The sequence below is a fragment of the Monodelphis domestica genome, chromosome 1 (genome assembly GCF_027887165.1).
Source record: "Monodelphis domestica isolate mMonDom1 chromosome 1, mMonDom1.pri, whole genome shotgun sequence".
In the NCBI taxonomy this organism is placed as follows: domain Eukaryota; kingdom Metazoa; phylum Chordata; class Mammalia; order Didelphimorphia; family Didelphidae; genus Monodelphis; species Monodelphis domestica.
In genome coordinates, this window is record NC_077227.1 from 481,034,466 (window position 1) to 481,061,453 (window position 26,988).

The following is a 26,988-nucleotide window of genomic DNA, read 5'->3' on the forward strand; positions in this document are numbered from 1 at the left end:
ATCTAAAGTTCACACTTGGGAGATAACAGGACGTTCCCTCACTAGAGACTGGAACAAAGGCTAAATTGTCTCTTGTCAGGTAAACTGTAGAATGGACTCCCATGTGTGTGGGTTGGAATGGATAGCCTGAGTTCCGTCAGAACCAGATTCTGTGGTCTGATGAACAATCTACCCATAGTTCTGTTGGGCTTCCCTTAGGACTGAACGACAGCCAAGGGAGTAGAGGAGGGCCAGAACTACAGTACCTCGGAGCAAACTGTGCTTCTTTGGGTCCTCTGCAAAGAGTGTGCCAAGGTGAGCCATCATGGTGCTGAAGTCATCAGTCCCCTTATAGAGCTGCAGGGTTCTGGTGAAGAGGTCAAAGTTGGCCTGACTCAGGGACTGCTTTACTGATAACATAAACAGCTTGGCTTTGCCTGCTTGTTCCATGGGGATGGACTCTTTCTTATCCTAGAAGAGAAATAAAGATATAAGCATCTCAAAATTCCCATTGTCTGGATGAGGAGCTCAAAACACAAGAGATTCTACTATAGGTGTTATTATATACTAGGTGACAAGAATAATTCCTCCCTCTGCCCCATTTACTGAGGTAGGAGCATCAGCTTAGAGTCAGGAAAAGTTAGAGCAGGGAGGGACTTTTGCAATAATTACAGTGATGAGAAAATTGAGTTTCCTGAGGTCGCACAGTGGAAGGGGATAAACATTCCAAATCCCTAACTCAGAGTTCATTCTTTAAGCCACACTAACTAGGAGGAACTTGTTAAAAAATGCAATTTATACAAGATGCTCTTTTTGTGGTGGCAAAGAATTAGAAACTGAGAGGATGTCCATCAACTGAAGAATGGCTGGACAAATTGTGGTACATGTTGGTGATAGAATACTCTTGTGCTATAAAGAATGATAAGCAAGATGACTTTGGAAAGATCTGCAGGAACTGATGCAGAGTGAAATAAGCAGAATGGGGAGAAATTATACACAACAGCAATATTAGACGATGATCAACTGCGAAAACTTGGCTACTCTAAGCAATGCAATGACCTAGGACAATCCAAACCAGAAAGAACTATGGGGGTCAGATGGATGCAGGTCAAAACCTACTATCATTCACATTAGTGTATTTGCAGTTTTATTCGGGGATTTCGGTTTTGTATGAGCATTTTCTTACAATGACTAATATGGAAGTGTGTTTTGCATGATAATAAAAATTAAATTGAATTAAAAAGTTGTACCTGGGGTCAAGAGTAATAGTAATGACAACTAGGCTTTAGATAAGTCTAGATGTATAGACCATGTGGGAACAGAAAGGCAAGAATTAAAAGAGAAAAAAGGAAAAATGTTCTTGGGGCAGCTGGGTGGCTCAGTAGATGGAGAGCCAGGCCTAGAGACCAAATGTCCTAGATTCAAATCTGGCCTCAGACACTTCCTAGCTGTGTGACCCTGGGCAAGTCACTTAACCCCCATTGCCTAGCCCTTACCACTCTTCTGCCTTAGAACCAATGCACAGTAATGATTCTAAGATGGAAGGTAAGGGTTTTTTTTTTTTTTAAAGGGGTTCTTGGGGAACCTGTATTAGTTTAAAGGATGGGCTAATAAAGCATCTTAAAAGTGGGATTTCAGGGAAGGATACCACCTAGTTGGGAGTTTAGGCGTCAGAAAGAATAGTTTCGGGGGGCAGCTAGGTGGCTCAGAGCCTAGAGGCAGGAGGTCCTGAGCTTCAGATGCTTCCTAGCTGTGCGATCCTAATGCCCATTGCCTAGCTCTCACTGCTCTTCTGCCTTGGAACCAATATATAAAATTGATTTTAAAATACAAGGTAAGAGTTTAAAAAAAAAAGAGAGAGAGAGAATAGTTTTACTCTGCAACTCAACAAAAAGAGACTAAGTATAGATTGGGGCTAAAGGTGTAAGCCAGATATTCTGGGTACTAAATTTAGAATAAAAGTTTATTAAATGATGAACAGGATGATTTCTGAAAAAACCAAACAAACAAACAAACAAGAAATTCTTACATAAATTAAAGAAAAGTGAAATGAAAAGAAACAGGAGAACACTGTACATAGTAACAGCAATAATGATGAGTCATGAATGACTTATTCCGGTCAATACAATAATTCAAGACAATTCCAAAGGATGACAAATGCTATCCCTATTTAGAGAAAGAACTAATGGGGCCTAAATGTAGATTGAAGCATACTTTTAAAAAATTTTCTTCCTTCCTTCCTGCCTTCCTTTTCCTTTTTTTCCAACATGACTAACATAGAAATAGGTTTTACATCATTTTACATGTACACCTGATATCACAAGTCTTGCCTTCATAATGAATCAAGGAGGGCAAAAATTTGGGACTCTCAAAAATTTTTTTAATGGATTGGAAATATGAAGAAGATATCGGATACATTGGAAATATAAAGAAAATAAGGTAAATATCTGAAGAGAATAGGAAGTAGAAAATAGGAAGAATAGATACCATGTTTACATTAAAAAAATAAAAGCCACAAAGTCAAGAGAAAAAAGTATTCAAGTAAAACAAATACAAAGGGAACTAAAAAACTGAGTATGTTTATATTAGCATACAATTATAATTTACATATTTTAAACAAATGGTAAATTATGTGGAGTATGTGGTCTTGCACATGATCTTTTTTATGCATTTGTTTAGTTAAATAATTTTTGGTGGTGATGAATTTAAAAAATAATAAAATAAATGCAAAAATAAATAATGAATTTGAAAAAAATGTTTATTAAAAAGGTTAGGTGTGTCAGAGTAGTTTTAGTAACAAGCGTAGGCACTCATGACTGAACTAGTCTGATTATGGTTTATAATTCAAGTTACTTTCATATCATAATAAGTACATTTGCTCCCTGACTATGTGGTGGGTGCAAATTTAGTCTGGAGAAAGGATAAGAGAAAAGTAAAAGGGATGAGTTGTTATTTGTTCAATGTCACATAGTTTGTAAGGAGCAGAACTAAGACTTGAATTCAAGTTTTGAAAAAATATTATAGCATGATACATCATGGTGACTTATTTCTGTCCCATTCCCAGAGACCCAGACTGGACTTCAGAGAAAGCATGATGTTTAAAAGCAACGAACAGGAAGTAAGAATTGTTTTCAAAGTGATTCTTCAGGGGCAGCTGGGTAGCTCAGTGGATTAAGAGCCAGGCCTAGAGACAGGAGGTTCTAAGTTCAAATCTGGCCTCAGATACTTCCTAGCTGTGTGACCCCCAATGCCTGGCCCTTATTATTCTTCTGACTTAGAACCAATACACAATATTGATTCTAAGATGGAAAGTAAGGGTTAAAAAAAAAGTGATTCTTCCCATGTTTATCCATAGAGCTAGAATTGAAGTCAGAAAAGGAAAGGGAAAGAAGTGGTTCCTTCATGACTTTCTAAAAAAGAATGGCTTTTCCTCAAAATTAGATTTCTTGGGAATCAGATCTTTGTTGTATTTCCCAAAGCCACCTCTATAAATCTCAGAGGTATTTCTCTCTAGCTCAATGACTTCCAGAAAGAGATACTCTCATTAGAACATGGTTTTTAAGTAAAATATATTTCTGATTAATTCCTGGTAAGTGGACACAGTTCCAACAAAAAAATCTTCCCAGAAGTAAAGAACTAAGACACACATAAGGCCCAAAGTAGTAATAATCCTTGGGGAATTCCAACAGGGAAATGGATCATAAGCCTTCCTGGATCAAGCTGAAAGGCGCGACGGGGAAAAAATGATAAAACACTCATATCTATAAACCAAGAATTTCTGTCAACAGATTGTAAAGAGTGGATATGATCAAATGGATAAAGAACAAGGCTGCCTGTGTGATGTGATCATGTTAGTTTTCTGGAAACGGAAAGAACATCTACCTCAATTTTATTTCAGGCCTGGACACATATTGAAACTACTTCTTTGAAGAGCAAAAGGTCAATGAGCCCTGGGAGAGATCCTGTTTACAACACTTTCACTGACCCACTGTCTAAAGGGCATGTCACTTAACCTCTTCTAAGTCAGTCCAAACCCTTCTAGGAAATAAAGAGGAAGTAATAACAAAAAGCGCCAGGAGCAGCTGCTGCTTAGAAAACCTCATATAGACTTTTTTTCTGCCAAGAGATCAGTAGATGGTACAAATCTCTCTGGGACTTGGGATTCACCTGTCAATGAAGGCGGTTGGACTACATCATCTCTCCCCGGCGGAGCTAAAGCCTATGAGCCTCTGAGATCTCGGACAGCAGTGGAATCTGCTGCCTGTGGAATGGGACAGTGTTGGAATCATAGGACTCTTGAATATCCTTGATGTGTTCTCTCAGGCACCCACTTTAGCAAGTGACTTGTGAACACTCTTATTTAGTGTTAAGTGTTTAGTGCTTTGAGTTCTGGAATTATCACTCTTTTAAGCAAGTGACTTGAGAATTCTCTTACTTGATGGCTTACAAAGTGCTGAGTAGGGGTGTTTTCAGTTTTGGTTGATCAATTTAAAAGTTGACGCTAGCCAGAGAAAGTCTGATTCACACTTCACACCAGCACATGAGACATCAGGGAACGAACAGTAGGGGGAGTGGATCCAGCTGGACAAAATCATGTTAAGCCACCTCCGGTTTAAGCCAGCCAGGCCAACCCTCGAAATGCACATTGTGGGACCCTAAGGCATCTGGGCCTATTCCAAGGACTACAGTGGACTACACTACAAGCTTGGAACAGTCCCAGGAATAGAGCTGAATCTCAACATATAGGTAAGGTAACAACAACAAAAACAGCCAAAAAAAAACCCTCAGCAAAACCAAAATGCAAAAAAAAAAAGACAAAAAATGCACAAAAGACAAAGAAAAAACCCGATATTAGAAAGTTACTTTAGTGACAGGAAAGATAAAAAACAAACTCAAGAACATCTGGGTGACTCAATATATAGAGAGCCAGATCTAGAGAAGGGGGGTCCTGTGTTCAAATTTGGCATCAAACAAACCTTAACATTCTTAACTGTGTGACCCTGAGGATATCACTTAACCCTAACCACCCAGTCTTTATCACTATTCTCCCTTTCAACCAATTCTAAGACAGAAGAAAAGGGATTAACATAAAATAAACTCAAAAGAGGACAACAGTGCTAAGACAGAAATACATGAAGTCTCAAAAGAAAGTCTGAAAGAGTATCAGGCTCCAAAAAGACTCCTTGAAAAACTTGAAAAAAATTTAAAAATCAAATAATAAGAAAATTGGTAGAAAGAGTCAACAGCTTAGGAGAAAAATATCAATGAAGAAAGCAACTCCCTAAAAATTAGAATGGGCCAAATAGAAATGAAGGTACAAAATACACTAAAGAAAACAACTCCTTAGAGTGAAATGGAAAAGGAAACACAAAAGTTCAAGGAAGAAAATAATTCTAAAAATTAGAATTAGGCAAATGGAAGCTAATCATTCCACAAAATATCAAGAAACAATAAAATCAAATAAATATTTAAACAAAAGAGAAAATATGAAATACCTCATTGGAAAAACAATTGAAAATAGATCCAGGGGAGATCATCTAAGAATCATAAGAATATCTGAAAGCCATGACCCAAAAATAAATAAATAAATAACCTGGATAAAATATTATAAGAAATCATGAGGGAAAACTGCCCTGATTCTCAAACAAGAGGGAAAAATAGAAATCAAAAGGATCAATCTTCCTGAAAAAGATACCAAACTAAAAACTCCCAGGACTATTACAGTCAAATACCAGAACTCCCCAGGTCAAGAAAAAAGTGCTACAAGCAACCAGAAGGAAAACAATTCAAAATATTATGGAGCCACAGTCAAGTTTACACAGGACCTAGTAGTCTCTACATTAAAGGATCAGAGTATGTGGAATATTATATTCCATAAGGCAAAAAATCTAGGATTAGAACCAAGAATTACTTACCAAGAGAAACTTAGCCTAATCCTCCAGGGAAAAAATTAGACCTTTAATTGAATAGAGGACTTCCATGAATTCCTGACAAAAAGTCTAGAACTGAAAAGGAAATCTGATGAGCAAATTAAACACAAGAAAAGCAGAAAAAGGCAAATGGAAAAGTGAATATCCAAGGAACTTAATATGGTTAAACTGATTACATTCCTATATGGGAAGGTGATAATTAAGACACTTTCAATATCTATGATATTTAAGATACTTAAAGTACTCGAGACACTTAAGATCTTTGTCACTATTAGGGAAATGAGAAGTATGGAGAAGTATAAATAGAAGGAAGGGAATAAGTTGAATAGGATGGGATGATAGCCAAAAAAATAAAATAAAGGGACAAGGAAGAGGAACACATGGAAGAAGGAAAAGGAGGAGGTAAACTATCTTACATGAATAGGTGCATGACAGTCAAAAGAGTAGAGAAGATGGGGGTGAGAGTATCAGAACCTTACTCTCATCAGAATTAGCTCAAAGTGGGAATAACATCTATACTCAGTAGAAACCTACCTTGCCCAGGGAAGTAGGAGGGGAGGGAGAATAAACAGATAAAAGGGAGGGTGAATTGGGGGAAGGAAGTGGTCAAAAGCAAAACATTTGTGAACAGTAAAGGGGGGGGGGTGAGAGAGAGAGAGAGAGAGAGAGAGAGAGAGGGGAGATAAATAGGGAGAAAATAAGATGGAGGGAAACACAGTAGTCAGAACTAGGAATGGAAATGGGATGAACTCATTAATAAAATGAAAGAGAATAGCACAGTGGATTAAAAACCAGAATCCCACAATATGCTGCCTATCAGAAATACATTTAAAGCAGGGAGACATAGAATAAAAGTAAGGAACCAGAGCAGAATCTATTATGACTCAGCTAAAATAAAAAAAATAAATGAGGGTAGTATACTAGGAGGGGATCAGGAACCAAGTTTGAAAAGCCTAAGAGAGAAAGGGAACAGATAAAAAGGAAGACTACTTCCTCTCTTAGGTAAAGCTACACAAGGGAAGGTGAGAGATTGGATCAAAGTCCAGAATTGAAAGGTAAAAAAAGAAATCCCCTTCAGTCTCTGGTTTCTGTTTTCTTCCCTGGATAGATATTACCTTGATCCCCTTAGTACATTAAAAGAACATGATGTTCAGTTCTTCTGAATTAATAAGATCTATTTATTGTTTTGATATTCAGGAATGGTAGGTTTAGGGAAGAGGGAAAATTAGGAAGTCCCTAATTCTATTTTAATCGAAATTCCCTTCAGGGGTTGAGAGCTCAGGTCTGGGGACCTGGTACCCTGAGGACATTGTGGAATGAGGCTGATGTAATTTCCTAATATAGAGAGAAATAGTTATTGAAGAGATAGATGGAATCTTCTTGGGTAGATAATCTCTTATCTTTCCTAAAGGGAAAAAGTCTCTATCCATCACTACTGAAGAAGGATAGCTAATCTGATTTCTTCAGATTGATGAAGGATCACAGCAGGTTGAGCTCAGCAAGGTGCTCTTCTTCCTTTCAGTTCATAGAGAGAAAGAACTCCTTTCCGACTGTCCATCTGCTTTTCTTGGCTAGAGGTTCTAGCCCCATCCCCCGTTGTCAGCAAAGTTCCATTCTCTTCCTGCATAAGGTTTCCTTGCAAACCAAGTCCTTGCAGTACTCTCTCATCCACAACAGCAATCATGATCTCAGACAAAGCAAAAGTAAAAATTGATCTAATCAAAAGAGATAAGGAAGGAAATTACACCTTGATAAAAGGTACAATAAACAATGAAGCAGTTATATGCACTAAATGATATAGCAGCCAAATCCCTAAAGGAAAAGTTACATGAGTCACAGGAGGAAATAGAGAGTAAAACTATACTAAAAACTATGCTGGTGGAGGATATCAACTATATCCTCTCAGAATTAGATATGTCACACACACCCCCCCCAAAAGAAAGAAGTTAAGAAAAAAAAAAGAAAGATTAAGGTAAACAGAATTTTTAAAAAGTTCAATATGATAGACCATTGGAGGAAACTGGATGGTGTGAAAAAGAGATTACTACACTAGAGAGATATTGGCAAGCAAATGTAAGAAATGGAATTTTGAAGGAACTGTCAATCAACTGGAAGGAAGAAAGATTCCAAAAGAATCTGATGAGAAGGCAGTTGAGAAAACCAGCAGCTGAAGGGGAGACTTTTCTTCCTGGTAACAGGGAAGAAAGGAGGTTGAGAGACAGGCTTGCTCTGGATTCCTGGCTATTCATTGACTCAATATTGAAACGATTGGATCTTAGCTCTGAAGAACCTTTTCAGTTTATCAACAATATCCCCTCATAGACAAAATAACTTTATTTCCCTGTATTGAACCCCATAGGAGATTAGGGAGACCTTAACTTCCCTCTCTGCTCCTCCCTTAATTCCCCTAAATTAAGAATAAAACACCTTTCAGAAAAGAGTTACAGTGTGAGATTAGTCCTTTGAATCTTCTAATAACTTACCATATTGGGAAGAGCTGTTAAGATCAACTGAGAGAGGGACAGGAAGTAGGGTGGGGGGAAAGGAGTGCAAACCTTCGCCTTTTCTCTAACTTATTTCCTGGTGTTATCAGTCCAACATCTCTCTGTTACCATAAAAATCCTAATAGGAGCATTTTTTACAATTGGCACCCCAGATGGGACAGTCACAGGGAACATCAATCAGAAATGAAAGAATTAAAACAAAAATTGTTACATACAGAGGAACCTCTTAAGCAGAAGGAGAATGAGCAAATTAAAAATTTACAAACTATAAAAACCTATTCTAAACCCTCTTAACAACGGGTCAGAAAGAAACAAGGAAATGTTTCCTTTGTCACAAGGTTGGTCACCTGATCGAGGAATGTTATTTAAAGAAAAAATATGAACTTTATAACAAAAATACACAAGGAAAAACTTATTATAGATCAAAAACAAATTCCTGCTACCAGCATTGCCGGCTAACAACTGAATCAGAGGCTTCAGACCTTGATGCCATGAGAATAGCCATAAAGTCATGTGCAAAACCAAAATATGCAGATGTTGTGACAAAAGGTAGACAAAATTTATGAAGCCAGGAATTTAAGATACTAAGAAATATACAAGAGGATGGCAGAAAGGAATTGCAGGATGTGACAAATGATAAGGGATTTGTAGGAGTGAAACATAAAAATATAAAGAGAAAAGAAAATACATGGGTGGTACCTAAAAGTGAATTTATTGGGTTTCTAAGAAGTTATGATGACAAATCAAATCAAACCTTGATTTGAAAAACCTTGAGTGAAAAGCAGAAACAAGACTTAGACCAAGAGATTAAAAATCTGATAGCACAGATACAAACTGATATTGGGGACTCATACAGAAGGTGCATAGTAACCAGTCAAGAGAAAAGCAGAGAACAGATAAAAAACATATCTGTAAAATTTCTTTGCCTGCAGATACAGGGATTGAATTGAAGTGAAAGAGAATTTATAAAAAAATTACATAAACATGATCATAAGCTGTTAGAAGAAATAGTAAAACAAAATTATAACATAATGACCAAATTGACGCACAGACTGAGGTTACTACAGCAGATACTTTTAATAGAGCTAAAAAAAAAGGTACATAAATTCACAGACAAAGATAAAATCCCACTTAGACCTATTAAAACTTCAAAAAGCTATATGGTACAGATTTCCTTAGAGAAAATATCTGGCTTGAACTCAGAAGCTGAAAATTTTTATCCCATACAAAATAACTTGAAAATTTCAAATCTAACAGAAAATGGAGCTGAAAATACAGTTGATATTGATAATCATATACAATGTATTGGAGGTACAACAGCAGTTAGATTTGAAAATATAGATAGAATGGAGGGCACAACTGCCAAGGTAGCCAAGGGTTCAAGAAACTTCCATGAAGCTAACATTCTAAATGGAGGGGAGAGATCTGACCAAGTCAAACAATATGAACTTACAAATAGCTATGGTTTAAATTCATATTCCAATGAAGGAGAAAACAAAATACACTCTAAGATAAATGAAGATCAATTAAGAAATGATTTAAGCCAAGAAGATTTAACTAGTCCAACCATACAAATGGCAGAGGATGACAATGCAGTGCAAAGTGATTCATTAGCAATTAATTTAATATATACACAAAAACCAGAACCATATGTATGGATTAAGGTGGGGAAGAAACAATACAATATATATACCATAAATACTGGTGCTTCAAAATCAGTCCTAAAGACATTTTCAGGAGATACCACTATAGGGAGTATGGTTTCAGTGGCTCGAGCTACGGGAGAAATACAATAGGTCCCAGAGCTCAAAAGCACAATGGTTAAGCTAGGTCCTCTCACCATTGATCATACATTCCTATTGATTCCTGGATGTCCAGATAACCTTTTAGGATGGAACTTTTTATGTAAGATCGGGGCAACCCTACAATGTGAATGTTCTGGAAATATATACCTGCATTTGCCCAAACAGTCTTTAAAACATTACCCATTGCTATATCTGAAGCAATTGGAGGAAAAACCTGAACAAATTCAAATTTTAACATCACTGTATGAGATACCAGATGACATTCCACAAGGGGATTTTTGCTAAACATCAGAATGATGTGGGTAGAATAAAATCAGTTGCACCAGCAAAGAGAGAAGTCAGGGCTGGTATATCGCCTAAGATTCCTCAATACAAATTGAGCAGAGAAGCCATAGAAGGCATAACACCAATTATAAACAGCTTACTGGAACAAGGCATTTTAAGACCTACAGTGTCTGAATAGCCCAATTTTGGCTATTAAGAGAAACAAGTTGAATAGAAAGAAATATGCCTTTTTCTCGGTGGTACATTATAAATTAATAAAAACCGATCATATGACAGGGCATGAAAACATTACGACCAAATGTAGAAAATCAGAAATATTAAACCCATCCTTTTTAGACCATAATATAAAAAGTGGCACAAAAATTATAAATTAATTAAAATCTAAATAATCTTATCCTAAAGAATGGGTAAAATGACAAATCATAGAAACAATCATAATTTCATTAAACAAAATGACAATGAGGAGGTAACATGACAAAATTTATGAAATATAGCCAAAGCAGGGAAATTCATCTTTCTAAATGCTTACATTAATAAAATAGAGAAATAGAGACAGAGATCAATGAATTGGGCATGCAACAACAACAACAACAACAACAACAAAAAACTAGAAAAAGAACAAATTAAAAATTCCTAACTAAGTCCCAAATCGGAAATTCTGAAAAATCAAAGGAGAGATTAAGAAAATGAAAAGTTAAAAAACCAATGAACTAAAAAGTAACACAAAGTTCTGGATGTGGGGAGGAGGAGAATAAAATACATGAATCATTGGTTAATATGATTTTAAAAAAGAAAACCAAATTACTTGTATCAAAATTGAAAAAGATTAATTCACAATCAATGAAGAAGAAATTAAAGTGATTAATAGTTCTTTTGATCAACTATATGTCAATAAATTTGACATTCTAAGTGAAACAGATGAAAATTTTTAAAAAATTGATATTTCAGATTAACAGAAGAGGAAATAAAATACTTAAACACCTCCGTCTTAGAAAAAGTCTTCAATGAATTTCCAAAAAAAAAAATTCCCAGGACCAGCTGAATTCACAAATGAGTTCTATCTAATATTCAAAGAACAATTAACTTCAAAGCTATATTAACTATTTGGAAAAATAAGTAAACAAGGAATTATACCAAATTCTTTTTTTTTTAACTCAATTCAAGAATTTATTAAGTGCCTGCTTATGTGCAAGGCATTGTATTCGGCAACTGGGACACACTGGGACAAAAACATGTCTCTGCCCTTAAGCTTACATTCGACTATAAGGAAAATTAAAGATACAAACAACATGAATATAGATAAGTAAATATGAAGTATATACAAAGGTATTAGAATGGAGTCCAGCAACTAGGGAGATTAGATTTGTGCAGAATGTTGCATGTGAGCTAAGCTTTTAAGAGTTAGGGGATCCCAAGAGGCAAAGGTAAGGTAGATGAACATTCCAGGTAATGAGAATAAGGTTTAGAAGCAGGAAATGAAATGTCCTGTACTGGGCAACAGCAAATAAGCCAGGTGAGTAGGAAACACAAGAGTGCATAAAAAGCAATGGGAAATAAAACATTAAACAAGCTGGAGCCAGAGTAGAGGTTTAAGTGCCAAAGAAGAATCTGTATTTTAGCTTATACTAGAATACTCTGTTCCTCATACACAAAGACTTTGGGAATACCAGTATTAAATAAAATGTTTCCTCAGTTTATTTTTTAAAAAAGCACTAGAACAAAAACTTTTCAACCAGTCATGGCTCCAGTCCCTCCATTTCCCCACATTCCCTAATCTTTCTCAAGGCCCTACTCATACAACTTAAAATCTGTTTTCACATAAAACCTATACAGGATAAAGGTAAGGAAAACAGGAAAGGCAGTAGTATCATCTAAACTCCAACTAGTGAGATAGGGGAATTTCATTGCCCAGAGATCTATACTGGGTAGAGATTAACAGAATCCAACTGACAGGATATGGGAAAAGGAGAGGAAGGGAAAGAAAATTAGGAGTAAGGTAAAGGGCCATTATTTCACACTCAGAATGACTTGGGGAGATGGGGAAATAGGTGAACCACAAGGTAGCTTGCTAAAGGGAATTTCTTAGATCTATTGCTGAAGGTGAGGAAGGGGCTGAAGGACACCACTAACAAGACAAGAATGAAGTAAAGATAGTGTCTTTTTTCAAAACTATCCAGGGGCTCACAAGAACCACAGGTCTCACAAGAACCACAAGTAATACTTGAAGGGGAAAAGTTGTGGGTGAACAGCACCAATTAGGTTTCCATTACAACTTATCAGAGGAAAGAGTAAAAGAATATAGCATTGAAATCAAAACCCCTCCTCCCATTCCACCTCTAACAGAAGAAACACAGATGATGCAGATCAATGAATGGACAACCTTTCACACCAACTACTGATGTGGAATGCTGCATATATTGTGAGATGTGGTCCATCTGATGACTTGTCTGCATAAGTGACTTTCTTTGGTTCAAGACAGGACTGCGGGAAGAGTGTTACTGGGAAGTGACAATGGTGTAAAAAATAAAAGTATCAATAAAACATTATTTTTTCAAAAACCTCCTCTGCCACTCTCTTCATCTTCTCCCCCTCTTCCCCCATCCTCCCATACCCCCAAGTAGGGGAAAGAAGAGGATCAGGCTCAGGCTCCTTTCTTGGCTGCAGGTATTGGGCAGAAACACCTCTGAGAAGCCAACAAGGAATAACAGGGCAATGGGCTTCCAGGATAGAAAAGGTCCACTGGAGCCTGACTGGTGGAAGGCACAGTTTTACAATGGAGGTCCATTCACTCCTGGGTGGTAGAAGGCACAAAGATCTTCATAGCGGCAGTGGCCCTTTGAAAAGTGTCTGCAGACAGGGCGATTGGATTTATCTGTTCTATCACCTTACTGAACTTCATCCTTGAGTTGAGGGGCATTCTTGGGCCAGGGGATGTTCTTGGATGGATGGTGGCTATTGCTCCCTCCAAGGTTTCTCCATCCATTGGGAGGAGCATTCCTGGCATGATCCCCATAGCCTGTTCCCCACCTAGGTTCTGGATCCTCATAGGCCCATGTAGGTATGGTCGAGGCCTAGGTCCTGGGCCCCCTCTCATTGGGCATCCTCCCCAAAAAGGGACTGGGAGGCTTAGGAGTGGTGGGATCACTGGTCCCCTTAAGCCCTGAGGGCCTCTGTGGAAGCCTGGATCAGGGCCACCAAACTTTCCATTGGCTATGGGAGGAGGGCCCAAGAGGCTGGGTGGACCAGAAGGGCTCCTACTCTCCTCATCCCCACTATCCTCGGGGTCCGGTGGCCGATGCTTCCCCCTCTTGGGCATCTCGGCCAGCGTAATAGCAGCGAGGAGAGTTGCGGCCGGCGGGAGAAGGGGGCGGTATATGGAGGGAGAGAAGGGGGCGGTATATGGAGGGACCCAAATTCTTTTTAATGACATGTGGTGCTGATATCTAAACTATGAAGAGCAAAAGCACAGAAAGGAAATTATAGACCAATTTCCCTAATGGATATTTATGCAAAAATTGAAAATAAAATACTAGCAAGGAGATTACAGTAATATACCACAAAGATCATACATTATGGCCAAGTAGATTTTATACTAGGAATGTAGAGATGTTTTAATACCTATCAGCTTAATAGACCATCAACCAACATTGAGGTATGACTATCTCAACAGATGCAGAAAAAGCCTTTGACAAAATAAAACATTCATTTCTTATTAAAAAAATCGGAGAACATTGGAATAAATGGAGCTTCCCACAAAATGACATCTATCTAAAACCATCAACAAGCATTATCTGTAATGGGGATAAGTTATAAGTCTTCTTAATAAGATCAAGAGTAAAGCAAGGATGTCCATTATTACCACTACCACACAATATTGTACTAGAAATGCTAGCTATAGCAATTAAAAAAAAAAACAAAAAACTGTCAGTTCCTTAGTTTTTGAGTTAGAATAGACAACGAGAAGGCAAAGTTATCCCTCTTTGCAGATGATATGATGGTAGACATAAGAACTCCAGAGAATCAACCAAAAAATGAATAGAAACAATTAACAACTTCAGCAAAGTTGTAGGATATAAAATAAACAAACCATCAGCATTTCTATTTACTATCAACAAAGTCCAATAGCAAGAGACAGAAAGAGATATTTTATTTAAAATAACTGTAGACAATATAAAATGTCTGGTGGTCTACCTATCAAAACAAACCCAGCAACTAATGAACATAATTACAAAACACTTTTCAAATAAAGTCAGACCTAAACAACTGGAAAAATTCATGGGTATTACTCATGGGTAGACTAAGCCCATACAACAAAAATGACAACCCTAAATTAATTTACCTATTTAGAGTCATATCAATCAAACTATGCAAAAAATATTTTTATAGAACTAGGAAAAATAATAATAAAACATATCTGGAACAACAAAAGGTCAAGAATATCAAGGGAATTAATGAAAAAAAATATGAAGGAAGGTGGCCTAGTCATATCAGATATCAAACTATATTAGAAAGTGGCAATCATCAAAACTGTAATAATTAAAATTAAATTATGAGGCTGCTGCTAGTAGCTTTAATAACTTTATTACATTAAAGTAGTAATAGTAAAAAGAGGGAAAGGTAGGAGAGAGGTAGAGTTACTTAGTTTACTGCTCTGTTGGCCACCATGATGGATTGAAGCCAAGTCACGACAAGAGTTCCTTCAGGATACAAGCTCCAGCTAGAAGACTCTCGAAGAATCCCCTGGTCTGACCTTATAAGCTGTTTTCTCCACCCACTAACTCTCACAAGTCACATCCCAGGAACCAATCACAGTTTCTTAACTTGTCTGGGCCACCCAGGAGGGGGGGCAATGCCTGTGGAATTAGCTTTCTGTCTTGTTGGTTCTTTGGTTCTCTAATTTCCTTTCTTTGAGGGTCTGTCTATATCTGAATTACTCAGTGTTTTATTTTGTTTTTAACCTCCAGGTCACTGATGACATCAACAAAGTGACTTTATGGAGAGAGAAATTCTCTTCCAACTAAACAATCTGCTACTGGCTAAGAAACAGAGTAGAGAATCAATGGAATAGATTAGGTAATCAACACAGCAGGAAACAACATAGTAACCAACCTAGTGTTTGATACACCTAAAGATCCAAGCTTTTGGAGGAAGAATTTACTATCTGACAAAAACTGTTGGGAAAACTAGGAAAAAATACAGCAGAAAGTAGGCACAGGCCAACATCTCAAATGTATACCAAAATAAAGCCAAAATGGACATGTGTTCTAGAGAAAAAGGGGGATATACAAATCAATTAGGAAAAAATGGAAAAGTTTACATGTTAGACCTATGGATAAGAGAAGAATTTATGACCAAACATGACACAAAGAACATTATGAGAAATAAGCTGGATAATTTTGATTACATTAAATTAAAAAGGTTTTGTACAAACAAAACCAATGTATCCAAAATTAGAAGGGAAACAAAAAACTGGGAAAAAATTTTTATAGCAAGTGTATCAGACAAAGGCTTCATTTCTCAAATAGATAAATGAATCAAATTTATAAAAATACAAGCCATTCTTCAATTGATAAATGGTAAAAAGATACGAACAGGCAGTTTTCATATAAATAAATTAAAACTAACTACATAAAAATGCTTCAGGGGGCAGCTGGGTGACTCAGTGGATTGAGAATCAGGCCTAGAGATGGGAGGTTCTGGGATAAAATCTGGCCTCAGACACTTCCTAGCTGTGTGACCCTGTGCAAGTCACTTGACCCCCATTGCCTAGCCCTTAACACTCTTCTGCCTTGGAAACAATACACGGTATTGATTCTAAGATGGAAGGAAAGGGTTATTTTTTTTAAATGGTTTCTATAATAATAATAATAATAACAATAACAACAACAACACTAATAATAGAAATCCATAAGGATTATTTCTATCATAGTACAACTTATATTATTAAATTTTAATATTCTATAAAGCTCCTGCAATTTACTCTATCCAGAGGAAGACTCAGGTGTAAGTCATGTTCAAAATAAAAAAGTGGAGGTGGATGAGCTTGAAACAAGTATCACAAAGTGAAGTAGCCGAACCAGGAGAAGAGTGTATACCTTGACAGAAATATCATACAATGATCAATTGTGAAGGTCTAAACTATTATCAGTAAAATCAGATAACCAAGGGACTCATGATGAAAAATGCTATCCACAGCCAAAGAGAGAACTGTTGGAATCAGACTGTAGCTCAAAGCATGTCATTTTCCATTTTATTTCCTCCATAAGTTTTTTTTAAATGTTTTTGTGATATGTGTCTTCAGGTACAACATGGGAAATATGGAAATATAATACTGCATGAAAGCTCTGACATAACCTATTATCAGACTATTTGCCGGCCATGAGGGAAAGAATCTGAATCGCAAAGTGTTAGAAAACTATTGTCAAAAATGTTTCCATGTGTAATTTAAAGGAAAAAATATGCATCAGTTTCTCCCAGGCCCTTTTTATTTCATACCATAGGTAAGATCAGCTCCTCCAGGGAGCTGCAGATCATTTAGGATACTCTCCTTCCTACTCATCTGTGCTTCTATACATAGGTCAAAGAAAGAGTCCTATTTTTTAGCACTCCAGAGAATTTTTCAGAGAATCAGAATCCTTTTTTCTACCTGGTTCTCAAAAAGTCTGCTGCTCCATAAGTCAAACCTATTCCTTCAGCTACTTGAGAGAACAATGATTTGCCTCATAGAAATTCCCTTAAATCTGCTAATATCTCTTCTGAGCACAGAGTCCTCAATTCAAATTCACTGAGCTGCTCTCTGCTATCATAATTTCTTCACTAACTTTCCCAACTGTTTCCATCAACATCAGTACTACCACTACTCCTTTCTTGGGTCACTCCCTGGTCTTCTAGCACTGGCCTGGGTTCTTAAACTCTCCTCTGACCACATATAAAACAATGGGGATATAACCAAAATATATTTCAATTCTTCTGGTTTATGAATTTGGAGAATGGGTGAAAGTTGTTTTGTTTTTTAATTAATATAGGAGGCACAATACCTGGCTGCTGACAATTCTGATTTTCTTCTTTCCTCCTATTTGTTCATCTGTTAATCTCTTCTCATACTGTAAAGATAGGGTAGAGAGCCGCTGAGCCTGCAGAGAAAAGAAAATCATTTTAGGTTCTTTCATTCTATCTTCAGAATCCACAAAAGCAATGAAATAGTCTGCACTGATTCAACCAAAACCTATAGGAAGAAAAGACAGGAAACCAGAACTCAAAAGATTAATCGGTTGAACATAAGACTTATTGACCATCTACTTTGAACAAGGATCTGAGATCACCCAGGTTAAGAACATCAAGTCCCACAATCCCTTGATATCATAAAAGATTGGCCTAGAAATCCTTATACAACAGAAGCAGGTTTGTCACTGTCCCAAGAAGTTGTGCTTCTCTATTACATGTGTATTCTGTGTACTGTATAACTGAGACAAAAAAATTAATTTCTGGATGTTGTACATAAATGTTACTTTGAAAGGGTGTAAATTTTGTAAGTACCAGAAGGCTGGAAGTCTGATCCTAAGAATCATGTAAATCTTCAGGAACTTGAAAACACTTGTGAGAGAAAAAAATGAAGGAGGACAAAGACCAAGAATGATGCAGCTTTAACCTGGAGCTCAGCCAAGGAGAAGTGAGATTAAGCCTAGCTTTTTGTGTCAATTTATTTCATGTCAAGCTAAGATGGTTTCTTGACTGATGACCTAAACTAAGACTCCATGGACACTAATACTGGAGCAAAGCAGGTTTGGTATGCCAAGAGAGTTGCTTTAGATGGCCCATCAGGGAAAATGGGGACAAAAGAGAATAAAAGATCGAGAACATAGATACCATGACAAAGTCCAAAGACAAGAAACCCATCACTCCTTTGAGTAGTGGCAGCAGAAGTGATCAAAGATGACCCAGGGAGTCTTCTCTTTCATGGCACCCTTTGGTAGTTTCATCACTCACAGATGTTAATGTCTCAAAGAAAGGCTGTTAATGGTATGGGAAGGAGCTGAAGTTTCTGCTTCAGAAAAGTCTAAGGCTTTGGGTCAAGTAAGTTATAACAACTACTCCACAGATGGCTTAGCAATGGAAAGTTTGTGGTAGAATAAAAAGAAGATGAGGAGAAGGAAAAATTAGCTAATTTCTGTGTACTTGATTAAAGCTTTCCCTTTAGAGAAAACTCTTAATTAACTGATAGTACCTTTTCTTCTCCTGGAATCATGTTGCTCTCATAGATTTCACTTTTGTTCTCACTACGGTCCAATGCAGCCAGCAGACCCCTAGGCTTCCTCTGTGGGGAAGCTAGTTCCTGTTCATATTCTCCCCACAGGCTGGCTTCACTGTCCCCACCATCCAGCGAGCCTGTGGAAACAAATGGGGGTGGGCGAAAGGTAGCCCCTCACAATATCACAAAAAATCATTGTTTTGCTTAAGCCAGACTCTAGGAGGCAGGAAAGCCAAGTTTCTATTTTGTCTCAGGCTTAAAGTAGGCAGATCCTTTAAGTTTATCAGTTTTTTTATGTACACTGAAATCAGAAAGCAAGTCATTTTTTTCATGCTTATTTGGATCACCTGCCAGTTGTAGTATATATACTACATCACCTAAGAAAATACTGCATTTGATTTGTCAGAGATCAGCCTGTCCCCCTCCCTCTACCTCCCCACTGGGCTAAGATGACCTAGGACTAGAAACTCACCCAAACACTTCCTTTTTAGGCTAGGAACATGTACATCCAAGCTCTTGGCTTTCTTAGATGAGAGGAAAAGGCTGTAGGACGACGTGGAGGCTGCAGCAACACCTTCTCCATCACAGGGGTTCTGCAGAACCCGAGGGACAGGAACAGGCATCTATTGAGGAGAGGAAGGCTACTCATCAAATAGAAGAATGAAGTGTTTTGCCTTTGGGACAGAACTTCTGTCCAGGTCAGGTCATGCAAATGTTTGAAGAGTTAAGCCTTTACTGGTCAGTTGGCCATCTCCCCCTCACTGCTTACTACCGTATACTTTAAGAACAGCTAGGTGCCTTAAGAAACAGGATTGTACCCTTTGTGGGGTGAATCAATCTACCCTCCCTTCCCTAGATCTGCTCTAATACCTCCATGTGGGTGAAGTGGGGAATACTTACAATTTTCTGGGCAACGCGGAAAAACTGGGCTGCATCACGGATAATATGGCCAAAGTTGTCATAGACCTTGACATAAGGACGCACCCAGGAGGGCAGCTGGGCTCTGGCATCACTGTTAGTGAACCTGGGAGAAAGAGGAGATCTATATTTTGCATCCTCTTGTAGTGGTTTTAAGGGAGTTCTATACCTTCCTTGGGCCCTACCCATACCGGGTGGAGACAGTGGGAATGGAATCTATACCCTCCTCATATTTATACAGAATTAGACCAAGAGAACACGGAGAAGCACATGGTAGGCCTAAAACTCAAGAGTCTGGCACAGAGTAACCACTCAGTCAGGGTTGACTGGATAAAGCCATGGATGTTCACATGCAGCCAACATAGTTAGGTGGAGATGCTAAAGGGGCAAGGTACACGTCAATAGGGTTTATAGAACTAGAGAAGAGAGGCATGCTTCTGTTGTTGCTGATGGACATTAGCAGACATCCGAATTCCGGCTTCAAGCATTGGGAAGATGACCAGGAGTACAGGTGTGGAAGCAGGGAGTGCAGAGCACTCTTTAAAAAAAATATTTTGTCACTGAGAGAAAATAGCTGGTGGTGTAAGAGAATGGTAAGTCAAGAGAAGAAGATTCATTTTTATTTTGCTTTAAATAAAGACAGAGAAGATGTAACTAAGCACGCTTCTAAGTGAACATAAACGAGTCACCGGAGAAGGAAAGATTGAAGACAGAAGGGATGTGCGAGGGATGATTAATTAAGCATGGTTCTGGTAAAAGGGAGTGGATGAGAACATCAACAACACACTCTAAGATGAACAAACCAATTTCTTCACGAGAACTCCTATGAGGGAAATATCACAAGAATAATTATCCTGATTCTAAGATAAAGAAACTGAGGTTTAGAGAGATTCAGTGACCCAGTTACCCACCTGATTATATGGTAGAACTGGGATTTGAACTTATGTTTCCTGACTGAATTCACTGCTCTTTTGAATATATCTTGCAGCTTTTCAATATGGGAAGGCAAAGGAATAAGCATTTATCAAGCACTTATTATGTGCCAGGCATTGTGTTAAGAGCTTTATAATTACTCTATCGTTTGATCCTAATAACAACCTAGGGAATAGGTGCTATTAATATCCCCATTTTGTAGTTGAGGAAACTGAGGCACATAGAGGTTAAGTGAGTTATCCAAGGTTACATAGTGAATGAGGCCACATTTGAACACCAGCCCCAGTGTTCTATCAATTAATGAACATTTATTAAACATCTAAGATGAGCCAGGCACTATGCTTCATCAGAGAACAGCCTCTCCCTCTCCTCCTTTCCTTCTCACTGAATTATGATGATCTAGGGATAGGCACTCACCTAAACGACTTCCTTTTCAGGCTAGGAGCATGCGGATACAAAAGAGACAAAAGACAGTCCCTGTCCTCAAGGAGCTTACAATTTAATGGAGGGAGATGAGATGGAAACAAAGCAAAGCTATACACAAAATAAAGTGGAAATAATTAACAGCGGAAAGGTATTAGAATTAAGAGAGGCTGGAGAAGGTTTCCAATAAAAGACGGGATTTTAGATGGGGCTCTAAGGAAGCCAGGGAAGTCAGTGGGTGGAGATGAGGAAAGTGTTCCTGGCATGGGGCACAGCCAGGAGATCAGTGTGACTAGCCTAATAAGTGAGTGGTGGGAAGTGTAAGAAGACTGGAAAGGTGCCACCTATCTGTCTGATCAAGGGCAACAGCGGAGACATGAACCCTCTCTGAGAAAAGAGGGCTAGAGGAAAGGATGGAGAAAGACACAAAGAAGCACTGAAGAGGGTGGAGGAGACCTCAGGAAGCTCACACAACGTGGCTAAGCTCTTCTGAGTAAAGGAACCATGGTCATCTGCTCGGAGTGTACAAGCTGGATTAGAGCTCTATGAGGAGGGGCCTTAAAAAGAGAAGAAAGGGCCTGGAATAACTGTTCTACCGGATGTGAAAAGGACTTGATAATAAAAACAAATAGCTAAGCAACTGTCAGGATTCAGCAGGTTAGAATTTATAGTGGAGCCAAGTCAACAGTTTCATGGTATTTATAACCAGGAGCGAGGATTAGTAGAGTAAGACAGGCAAAAATTAAGAGGAGAAGGTAGGATTATGGTGAGCACACTGCTGAAGTGGTTGACCAAGAACCATGAGCAAGGGAACTAAAGATGGAAAATGATGGATCGAGAGAACAGGAAGTGACTGAGAGACCAGATGTCACATCAAAGAAGAGGTTCAATAGCAATGGGAGCAAGACAGGATATAGGACATTGTGGTCATAGAAGATATCTGGAGCGTTGTTATCTTGGAGATGATAACTTTTCAGGTGATGGAGCCTGTTAAGCTGCGGTCACACAGGTACGTGGCTTAGGGTATAGAGAAGTCATGGGACTTTAAGAAGTCTAGGCAAAATGAGAGCAGTATGTCACAATGGTCGACAGGTATACCAAAGTTACCGAGGAAGATGGTGGGTAATGGGATGGGCAGGAAGACTGATACTTTCGTGGATCTATGATTTCATCAGTATAGGTACTCCCTCGAATAGTGCATTCCTAAGGGCAGCGGGCCTTCTTCTGGAGGTTTTAACATTACATGGGTCCCTTTGGAGAATCCAAGCTGTCCATCTGTTATTTCTTGTAATTCAGTGAGGAGGAAAGAGGGAGAAGCTGATCTCTGATGAAGCACGGTGCCAAGCACATAGTAGATGTTTAATAAATGTTTATTGATTAATTGCATTCTCATTGAGCATTGACTCTTCTTCAAGTTCTCCCGTAATCTTCCACAGGGAGTACGATGGGCCTTCTTATGGATTTTTTTTTTCTTAACCTTACCTTCCGTCTTGGAATCAATACTATGTATTGGCTCCAAGGCAGGAGAGCAGTAAAGGCTAGGCGATGGGGGTTAAGTGACTTGCCCAGGCTCACACAGTTAGGAAGTGTCTGAGGCCAGATCTGAACCCAGATCTCTAGGCCTGGCTCTCAATCCACTGAGCCACCCAGCTGCCCCTTCTTATGGATGTTTTGACATTACATGGGTCCCTATGGAGAATGCAGGATGTCCATTTGTTATCCCTCAATTTCCAAGACCTGAATGGTCCACCATCATTTCTGATCACCTCTTTGATATCTTTATACAGTCTCTTGAGTAAATTCTTCATTGGTAATATATTGTGACCTATTAACAACCACCAAGCACCTTCCTATTGTCCTGTAGGTGATTTTCAACTTTACTTAATGAGGCTAGTATTATGATGTCTGTTGCGGTAACTCACTACTGACTAAGCATGAGGAATTTATGAAAGCTAAGCCTTTGTAGAAAAACTTCCAAAAAACCAAGGAACACAGTGCCAACTAATGTGGCCTTGCTGTGTCAGTCACCATCCAAATAAAGACATCTGAATTCCTTTACAGGAAATGAACTAGTACTTTGATGAAATTATGAGATTTAGTCACCTTGTTAAAAAAACAGGATGAAGATATATGGGCTCCCAAGATACACAAAGTCCTCTGCTATGGTTATATCCAGACTGCTCAGGGTAAGTAAGCAATACTTGAAACCACATTTCCCTTGGGCTAGTTCTAGTTAGTCATCATATTTTCTTTTCTTTTCTTTCTTTCTTTTTTAATCCTTACTTTCTGTCTTAGAATCAATACTGTGTATTGGTTCCAAGGCAGAATAATGGTATGAGCTAGAGATAGTTGAGGGTAAGTGACCTGCCCAAGGTCACAAAGCTAGAAAGTATCTAAGACCACATTTAAACCCAGGACCTCCTGTCTCTAGACTGAGGTCTCAATCCACTGAGCCACCTACCTAACCCCAATAGCATTGTATATTAAAACAAGATACTCATGTAAAGAAATATAACAACTAGGGGGAGAAAAACAGGGTGGCGAATATTTGGTTGAACATCAATGGAGAGCAAATCAGAAGCAATTTTTTGTCATAGGTATTGGAAGAGAATTTCTCTCTCTATTATGTCACTTTTTTTACCTCATTTCTCAGTGACCTGAAGGTCAAAGACCACTGAGATGTGCAGGTATAGACAGAGAAAGGAAGTTAGATAACCAGAGAACCAACAAGACAAGAAGCTGATTCCACAGGCACTGCCCCCTCCTGGGTGGCCCAGGCAAATTAAGAAACTATGGTTGGTTCCTGAGAGATGTCCTGTGAGAGCTAGTGGGTGGAGAAAACAGCTTAGAAGTGGAGACCAGGAAGTCTTTGGGGTCTTCTGGCTAGAGTATAAAGAGAAGAAGGAACCATTTCGGAGTTAGCCATAAGTCCAACATGGCAGCAAATAGATTAGTAAGCTCAGTCCCTCTCTACCTCTTTCCTACCTTTCCTTCACTTTACTATTACTACTTTGATTGAATAAAGTTATTAAAGCTACTAGCAGCCTCATAATTTTAATTATTATATAGGCCATGTGGAGAGGAGATACAAATGAGGAATTAAGGATACTAAAGTACAAAGACATGATATAATAATGACTTGAATTATCCAGATATCTTCTAGAGCTCTTTCTGTGAAAAAAAGAATAGTTAAAAGCTTTCTGCCTTGCCTTAGTCATAATTTCATCCTTCAAAAAATAGAGAAGGAGCAGCTAGGTGGTTCAGTTGAGGACACTGAGCTAAGCTCAGTGGATAGAAGATGTCTGGTTTCAAAAAGTGCCTAGCTATATGATCCTGAGCAAGTTACTTAATCCCCATTGCTCTTCTGCCCTGGAACCAATATTTAGTACTAAATCTAAGAGAGAAGGTAAGAGTTTAAAAAGGGGGGGGGAGGATTAATGAGGGGGTAATTATATTCTAGAATCATTCTTGCTAACAGAGAGAAATTGATGGTTGGAGTAGAAATAATGGGAATCTTAGGGGGCCTTAGGAGACCCACTAACTTTTCTTTCCTTCCCAGAGTTTGTGGCAAAGGAATGACAAGCTAGGAAAAATCTCTCACACATCTTAAGATTTTGGTAGATCAGATTTCAAAGGATAGGAAAGATGCCATGAACTAAATTCAATGGGGAAAGTCAAACCAGGAAAAAAGGAAAACTCTAAATAAAATTATGAAGATAAAAAGAGAAATAATTATGACTAATTATTCAATTCTTATTAATTTAAAATTAATTATTTAATTTTTACAAAATCAAATTTTATTTACTATAAATTTAAATATTTGTTAAATTAAAATAAATTATTTAATTAAAGCGGAAAATGAGAGTTATCTGAAGAGAATAACATGGATACACAAAGAACTTAGATGGTGGTAAGGGTAGTTAATAGAAGATCAATACTATATAAAGAGCTAAGGCTAGTGAAAAAGCTAAAGACAATAAAAAGTGTTTGTTTTTGTTTTTTCAAACTATAATAGGAAAAAGAAAAATACTAAAGATAGGGTGGTTATACTGTTTGGGATAGATGGTAAGATAAATAACAAAAGGGATTAGAATAGTGGGTAGGTCAATAAGCATTTATAAAGGGACTACTATGTGCCAATATATAGAGAGTGCTAAGCTCGAGATACAAAAAGAGATTCTTGATTATAAAGATCTTCTACCATTCTCCTGGGAAAGATGGAAATATGTGGATCAGATGATAATTAGGAGTCATGTAATGGCAAGCAGTGACAGCTAGACTTGGCAATGGTTGAATGGCTGGACTTTTAAAAGAAGAGTTGTTAATGGTTCAATGTCAATGTGAAAGTCTTCCCTGGAGTTCCCAAAGGATTTGTTTTGGGTTCTTGTACCCAAGACTTGAAGGCACAAAGAGCATGCCTATCAAATTTTCAGATGACATGATACTGGGAGAGAGAGCTAATAATGGGTGACCATCATGATTCAAAAAGATCTCAAGAGATCAGAGCACTAGATTGACTCTAAGAAGGAATTCAGAAGTATATAATGTATGGTCTTACCCTTGGGTTAAAAATAAAGTTAGCTTCAGAAGTATAGAATGAGGGACCAGAAAGTAGTTTGTCTAGAAAAAATCTGGGAGATTAGTGAATTGTGGGCTCCATGAGTATTCAATGAGTCAGTAGTGTGATGTTGCCAAAAAAAATTAATACAATCATGTCTCAAGAGGCCTGACTTCCAGGAAAAAGGAGATGATGGTATTGCTTTTACTCTGCCTCATACTCAGAGAACATCTGAATACTGTTTAATTCCAGGTGGTTCAGTTTAAGGAGAATATTGATAAGCTAGAGAAGGTCAAAAGGAGGGCAATCAGGAAGATGTTGGGCCTTGAGTTTAAGATATAAAGCGATAAGCCAAGGAATCTAGAGATATTTAAATCTTGAAAAGGGAAGGATCAGTGGGGACGAAATAGCTGTCTTCGAGTATCTGAAATGCTGCTCAAAGGAGAGATTAGAATTATTCCCTTTGGTCCCAGAGAGTAAAATGGGCCACGGGCTGAAGTCAACTAGAAGCAATTTGAAACTTGACAGGAAAACCTTCCTAACAATCAGACCTATCCAAAAAAGGGCTGCCTTAGGAAGTATTGAGTTTCTCCTTATGGAGTGATACAAACATATATACAAATACTGGATAACCATTTGTCTGGTATATTATATTGAAGACCCTTTTTTGGGTATATATTAAACAGACAGTTTTTTAAAATTAAATTTATTTATTTAATATATTTATTATTTATATATTATATATATTTCACATATATATAATATATATATAATAATTTAATATATTTATATATATAAATCAGACAGCTGAGGGAAATCTCTTCCAATTCTAAAATGTTGTGATCTTCATTTGATAATGAGGAAAGTTAAGTCACAGAGAGGGAAAGTGATTTGTCCAACATCACCCAGAAGTAGAACCAGAACATTGAAAGGGTAAACTGGAAATCCATGTAAAGGGCAAAATCAAGATAAGCTAGGCACATCTCCACACAGTCTATCACTACCACCACAACACACCCATAGACCAAAAATAATGCATGACGAATTTTGCTATAGAATTAGAAATGAGGATAGGATTTTTGGAGGGAATAACTACAAAAAACTCCAAAAATAGTACCTTTTTTTTTTTGCTTGTAAAAGCACATGTATTTAAGAATTTCTATCCATATATTTGTATATCCCAGTGGAACTGCTTGTCAACTTCGGGATGGGGAAGGGAAAAGGGGAGGGAGACAATATGAATCATGTAACCTTGGAAAACTTATGTGTAAATTTGTTACTGGAATAAAATAAAGAAAAAATTATTAAAAAAAAATAATTTTTAGAGGGCAGCTGGAGCTAGGCTTAGAGATGGGAGGCCCTAGGTTCAAATCTGGCCACAGACACTTCCCAGCTGGGTGACCCT

At 37.8% G+C, this 26,988-nt stretch overlaps 1 protein-coding gene across 6 annotated transcripts in view; it reads right to left on the minus strand.

The window, feature by feature from the left end:
- RTEL1 (regulator of telomere elongation helicase 1) overlaps positions 1-26,988 on the minus strand; it is a 116,478-nt gene that overhangs the window by 23,253 nt on the left and 66,237 nt on the right. For all 6 annotated transcript variants that reach the window (XR_008915400.1, XR_008915399.1, XM_056812791.1 and 3 more), the window contains 5 exons: positions 19,652-19,775; positions 19,224-19,374; positions 18,728-18,888; positions 17,541-17,636; positions 246-450 (listed from right to left, as the gene is read on the minus strand). Coding sequence is in view for 4 of the 6 variants with exons in the window: in XM_056812791.1 (XP_056668769.1) it covers positions 246-450; positions 17,541-17,636; positions 18,728-18,888; positions 19,224-19,374; positions 19,652-19,775 (737 nt within the window). In the remaining 2 variants the exon portion in view is untranslated. The remainder of the gene's footprint in view (positions 1-245; positions 451-17,540; positions 17,637-18,727; positions 18,889-19,223; positions 19,375-19,651; positions 19,776-26,988) is intronic.